General features: G+C 42.9%; 1 protein-coding gene across 1 annotated transcript; it reads right to left on the reverse strand. All coding sequences in view use genetic code 11, as the record gives it.

Moving 5' to 3' along the window:
- Nucleotides 1-868: 868 nt before the first annotated feature.
- EGR_00926 (hypothetical protein) lies at nucleotides 869-1,980 on the reverse strand (the record flags this gene model as incomplete). Its single annotated transcript, XM_024490175.1, has 2 exons — nucleotides 869-1,203; nucleotides 1,872-1,980. 2 exons carry the CDS (start codon nucleotides 1,978-1,980, stop codon nucleotides 869-871), a joined length of 444 nt encoding a protein of 147 aa, XP_024355578.1.
- Nucleotides 1,981-6,648: the final 4,668 nt, after the last annotated feature.

Consider the following 6,648-nt stretch of genomic DNA (forward strand, 5'->3'; position numbering starts at 1 on the left):
CCCTCATGACTGTGAAGTCTGAAAGCTGGTACGTAGATTGGTGGTAGGCCTCGAGTAACTCAATTGCTTCTATCCAGATTGCAGCTGCCTCAGCTAAAAGAACGGGTGTACAGTGCTGATATTTATTCAGGCATATAAGTAGCGAGAATAATCATTTAAACTCATCATTTTGTCATTCTAGCGCATACGTGTCAGCATCTGATTGTCTGTAATAAGCCTGAGACGTAGAGCTAGACAATTCCGGTCATGCGTTTGGTGGCAAATTGCTCCGCGCGACCGGACCGTGCTGACAGTGGGCAAACATGGGAGTAAAGCGGCAACCAGTTATACTTTTCATGTGATGGAGCTCATTACATTCATTCACAATAGGTCGATGATCATTTTGTCACTGACCAGCACAAGCGAGCCTTAATTAGCATAATGTTGGTTATGTGCTTATGCTCACGTCTCATGTGGCGAGACAGCATCGGACAAATGGGGTGATATATTGCAATGACCATAAGAATCCCATATAAATAGTGCAATGGCGAACCGATGAAGTTTGGTGGAAGTACCACATTTGTTTGGTATCAGAGAGTGTGGATGCAACATTTGACGAAGAGTATGTCAAAACGACTTTGTTCGACGAGTGAAGAGAAAACGCGGATGTCTCGTTTTGTTCTGATAAACGGCTCTAGGGAGAGGCGATATTTTTGCTGTGCTTGTGGCCTTGGAGAGTAGGACCTGCTAACTCGTCTATATATACACCTAGGCTTTGAACCGTGGTTTGCCTATAGTTTAAAGGCTCCTCAATTATAAAATCTGTTCACTACTTTGTCATCTATCACGTTGACAGAGCAGCATGAGGAAAAGCGAAGTGGAAGTTGGTTTATGCTGGAGATACGGTAGTCGGGGTGGAATGCAAAAGACACGAAGAGCACTGCCTGTTCGGTCGAGAAGGCAGGGGAGATTTTACGCCGAACGGAGAGCTTGGGGATGAAGGTGGGAGGGGAGAGGCTACACACGGGATGGTGGAAGAGAGGTGTGCGAGGAGGGAAGGGGCCTTTCCCTCGACTGCGTCGTTTTCTTGACACTCCTGTCGCGCACCAACAGCCATGATGACAGTACCGTCACGGAGGTGGAAGAAGGATAAGCCTGTCGCCACACAGGCTGTGGGATGGGTGTTGGTGGCGCAGATGGCTCCCGAAGCACCACCGTCAGTGCCTAGTCAAAAACAGAATAGCGTAATTAAGGGACTCCTTGAACAATCGATTCCCCTATAGGGTCATTTCCTATGAATACACAGACACAGAGAACGGAGTGTTAGAACAGCAGCTTAGTGTAAAGACATGCGAAGTTGCCAATAAAACCAACAATAACAATAATAATAAATACTAGTTTGCTTGCATTGCAATATCGCACACCACTTCAACTATGTAGGGAAGAGGATGTGAGAACAAATATCCTAATACCACCTCTGCTGCTCGTCGGCTTTTCGATCAATCACACTCTAGTGCACCAGACATAACCAAAGATGCAAGCACATTTGGGCAGAGCACATCATAATAAAAAACAGCTGCTGCAAAAAGGCAGTAGTAAGAGCTGTACCGCTTGCTAAGGCTAATTAGGGGAAACTGAACAAAGCACTGAGGCAAGTAATGTTGGTGTTGTGTCAAATGGTGATGCGTGAGAGAGGTGATGGACATTCTCGCCTCGAGGTATCAATATTTGCCAAAGGATTCACAGGTCATCACATGCCAACCACTGAAGTGGAATTTATGATCTTGGCTAGCGCCTTCCACTCCTTCGTAATGCTAATTACCATTTGCGCACTCGACACAAGTGACATCACCACGACACGGTGAGCTGGGTCGACCATCACTCCAACTCACGTGGCGAGGTGATAATCAAGCACACCACTAGCTGAATCTGCATGGAAGTCGCAACAGCAGAAGAAAGCGCTTGTAATGACTGGAGTGGCCATAACGTGTCAATGCACATTGTGAAGCTTGTGCAAGTAATCATCCACTAATTCCTGCATAAGTGGATGTTCTTCTAAGTCAGCTCTACCTTTCCGTTAGCTACTTTGCATTGTTCGGGTAGCAGTTTCCAAATCAACGAGTAAATAAGACCAGTGGTGCAGCCTCAAGTGCGCAAAATCGCCGAGTTAAACAACCAACCAACGTATTGCATGACACCTTCGGGAGTGCATTCCTACTCAACTTATATCTGTTTACTAGTAAGGGGAGTCGTGACGACCATAAGGAAAGACATTGGTGACTGAGAAGCGAACATTGTCCTTTGTGCTTGAATGCGGTTGATTTGCCCCTTCCCTGTGAAAATTTCAGGGGTCTTTCACGATTAACAATATTCATGAAATGCCTAAATAGAAAGTGTTATTTTGCAAAATTGAAAGCTTTCGTCTGCAAGTGATCCATGTACATTTTCATTTATCCGGATCCTCGCAACTACTTAGCATGGCCTCCCTTGATTTGTTGTGATGTGCGTGTGAGAAAGTTATTAACGTGGCGCAAGAACATTATTTTGTGAAACAATCGCGTGCCCAGACTGGTTGAAGCTAGTTAAAATGAGTGGGGACATTAGAGACAGCTGATCTGCAAAAATAACCAAATTGCTCCGCATAAAGCGCCTCCCCTAATGCTGTAACCAGCCCAATTCATCTTGATATGCGATGATTGTCAGTTTAGTCTGTAGTGGTTTTTACACTGCGAGTCCTCTTAGGAACGCTTAAGGGGCTCTTACCCCTACTGACTCAACAATCCACCACCTAAGTGGGTCTGCAAAAGCTGCCTTCCTGGAATGGAGGTTCATCTTAACTTATTTCAATGCCTCAAACCAAGGCAGTGGAGATGAGTTTTCCTGTCACTTTGGCCGAATTTTTGTATAATACCAATCCAATCAAAGAGGTCTGAGATACTCGAAAGGGGAGATCCATGAGGTGGTTACTTGCTTATCAGACTAAGAATACTGCACACGTGATTCCATGATTTGAATGTTCTCTAAATACCTTTAATGGATATTTCAACATCTTCCTAGACACTTACACAGTTTTTGCTGATGTTCAACTCTGTTTCCCCTGTAATCCATAAATGCACAAAAATTCATTATCCAAGCATCCAACCTTTCCTTTTGACTTGCTTTCCGAAAAGCAAACGCCACTGCCTTTCATAACAATGACCAACATCAAGCTGCAATAAAATCGCTTAAGCGAGACCATCAAAAAGACGAGGTAGCCTTGCAGAAATCTAATTTGCTCTGTGAGGGTGCGTCGTTAGCTAGTAAAGTGAGGCGTCGTGGAATGCTATCCAGTAAGCAGACCGAAACACTGAACGGATAGTCAGGATGGCAGTTGACTGTTGCTAAAATACCAAAAAGCAGAAGGCATCTCATTCTGCCTATTCCTGAGTTATGTAGCTTTCCAAATCGTGGGAAGAGTAGCTTGATTGGAAAACACCTGATTGATTTGGAAGAATTCTTTAAATAGTTTACAGTAGTTTTTACCTCATTTTCAATTCTAAATTTTTGCTGACTATGATACCTTCATAAACTGCAAGTGAAAACCATTGAGACAAAGTGACTGCGAATAAAGAGAAAGTAATTCGTATTTCTGAATGATAAGGCATTTAGAAAGTTGAACTTTTGACATCGATCAGTTTTCATGATTCATTGAGCTTGCTCACATTTCAAATCAAAGCGTGGAATTGTTGCATGCATATTCAAAAAAACTGAAAAATTCACTTCCTAAAGGTGGGTGCTTGGGTGGATGATAGGGGCCTCATCGGGGTGGCAAGGGTGACATAATGCAGCAGAGGTAAATTGGAAAAGTGGTTAAAGGCTCAGTAGTGTCAAATAATGGTGCAAGTCTGCTTATGTTTTGAGACACGTTTAACTTAAGTCAGTTCCGCTTTCCCAAAAGTGGGAAGTACGGCCAGAGATAACCATCCATGTTTGTTAATGTGAGCGCATTCGACTCCAGTTTGGTGTGGGCAGGGAGGGAGGGGACGGCAGGGATAGTGCTAGCCTGCGCAAGGTGCAGTTGACAAAGCACTTTTCAAATTGCAGTACGAGTTGGTAGGGGGAATTAGTAAATTTCACAATTATTGAAAAGCTTGATGAAGGCGAAATCTCAGACTTTAACACAATAAACACATCATCCCTCGGTAACGAGTGAATTCGAGTTCGAATTGCGCATGAGGATGTGAATAATCCTCGAAAAGTCCACAACATGCCGATGAGGTAGATGTCAATAAATATAAGTGCATTAGGTGACTGTAAATGTTTTCTGTGAAACCAGTTTAGCTACTGTTATTGGAACAATTGATTTGCTAATCATGGAGACTTCTTTTAGTAGTTTTGAGAAGTTCAAAATGAGCCTTCAAATGGCCGCAGTAAGGCATTATATGCGCCTAAAATAGTTGGATTAATGATGATCAAGCAAATTGGTGGAGGACATTCTATCAGAATGTAATAACTTATCTATAAAATCGGCTCTGTTACTGGTTCCACGAGCTCCTCCACAAGTGCCGGATTGTCATGGCGTGACGACAAAGCATTAGAAGTGATTTACAATAAGGTCCCTCAGCATCGCCTTTCTCAGTGTCATTCTCCCAGTACGAACTAAGGGATATGAAAGTGAAGCGTGATCATGGGAATGATAGTGTTGGAGAAAATACATCAATTTTCTCGTGGCTTCGGAGCTGTTTTATGGATCGGTAAGTTCCCTAGCAAGTCACAATTTGTGGATATTAAGTTAAGTGTGGTCATCCAAATGACCGCATGTAGAACCGAGCAACTGTGGACTTGGCTTCGATGCTTCGGTATCGATCATAAATACAGACGCGTGCACCGGTGGACACATCAGTTGACAAGACACTTCATCCGCTTTTTCTTCTCACTAAAATTAATCAACTAATATCAGATTGTCAGCTGTGCTAGTTCTCCATACGAACGATTCTGACAAAACAATCAGCGTCCCTCGAGCTGAGCACTTTCCTTCAATTGTGTCCATCCATGTGTACTTAAGCAAACCTATCTGCAATCTAAAAATGAACGATGCATTCAGCCGGGTCTTGGCTTCAAAAAGTGCTGCTACACTGTTTACAGTCACATGTCAGGAGGCAAAACGACATCACTGGTCATCAGTACTAATTTAAATCACAGATTCAGAGTTTCGAATTTCTGAACTAACGTCGTATTAGAGCAGAAAGCAAGTTATGGTGCTTAACTAGGTTACTTACCCAAAGTACTTAAGCTCGGTAGCCAGCTTTGATGTCCACTTTCTCGATGATCGGATCAACACAGTGTCCTGACAAAGCTCCATGTCAAAACATGCGAGTGCTTTGATTGCCAAACAACGCACTTTCATAAAAAACTACCACTATCTGGGATTCTCTTCGTTTAATTGAATTCTTCTACATTAGTCAGCAAAACGGGGAGCATAGCTTATGATGCGGTTCTTGGCAAATACCTAACGTAACATTTTCTGCACGTATTTTCTGTTCAAGGCTTAACCTTGCCTGGAGCCTACAGCACTGCTAACACCAGTTGCAGCAGAGAACAAAGTATTTGGTTGGTAAGATCCAAGAGCGAAACCAGCAGCGGCTCCTTGCACTATCATGTGACTCACATGGCGATGATGTAAATCGTCCTCTACCGATTTTTGAATTACGTCCTGCAATTCAAATCTGCTCTAGGTATGTTACAGGCGTCGGACATACGTGGATGATGATCCACCAAAGTGAGATTGAGATACACCGATGAAAACAGCGTCTATACATGCGTTGTAGCCCATTCTAATTGCCTAGAAATCAAAACTCTGAGACACCGATCAGTAGAGTTGATGTAAGTCAGCGTCAACACTGCAGCGATAGGCTCTCAGCCTCCAAGCAATGTTGTGGACTAAATCTACATATTTACAATTCACTACAACTGCTACTTATTTCTAAATGGAATGTTTGCATAACTGTGGATGAGACGGTTTGTCTGTGAAATCACCACTTTTACACAGCACCAGACATCTTCCTCAAATTACACCACCAAATTAATGCAAAACTCAATATTAACTTCATTTGCCTTCAGAAAGTGTCGGCGTTATGTGAAAATGAACTAATTGATGTAAGTTTACAGACGAGGCAGTGCCTCGACCCACATTTATTGCAAATTCGAGAAGCAAATGACACCAATAACATCCTGTCGCTTTCATTCGATGAAGCGGGTAAGGTGGAAGTGTCTCTCGAGCAAAACCATGGCAGGTTGAGAGGTAGAACCGGTGATCGTCACGATAACATCAAAAGTGCAATATGCTCAAACCTAGATGATCAGTTGCTCAAGAGGTTTTATGCTGGCTCTATTAATGCTATTTATTTTACCAAGCACACCCATGAAACTAGTCTGTGCTGAGTAGTAATGTTATGCAGGAATTGAATTTCTCCATAGCTAGTGGTTGCAGCTATCATACCTCAAACCACCGACATTTTTATCCTCGGAATAAGCGTGTAATTCAATGCTGCTGGTAAAGTGTGGTACAATATAATTGGGCGGGTTGCGTTAAAGGGTGAATCCAATTTAAGGTGGATTAAAAAGTCTATCTCGACAAATAAAACTAGCGAAATCTTATCACTTTAAAATGAAGCGATGGACGGAGGTTTG

The sequence above is a fragment of the Echinococcus granulosus genome (assembly GCF_000524195.1).
Source record: "Echinococcus granulosus chromosome Unknown EG_S00003, whole genome shotgun sequence".
Taxonomy (NCBI): domain Eukaryota; kingdom Metazoa; phylum Platyhelminthes; class Cestoda; order Cyclophyllidea; family Taeniidae; genus Echinococcus; species Echinococcus granulosus.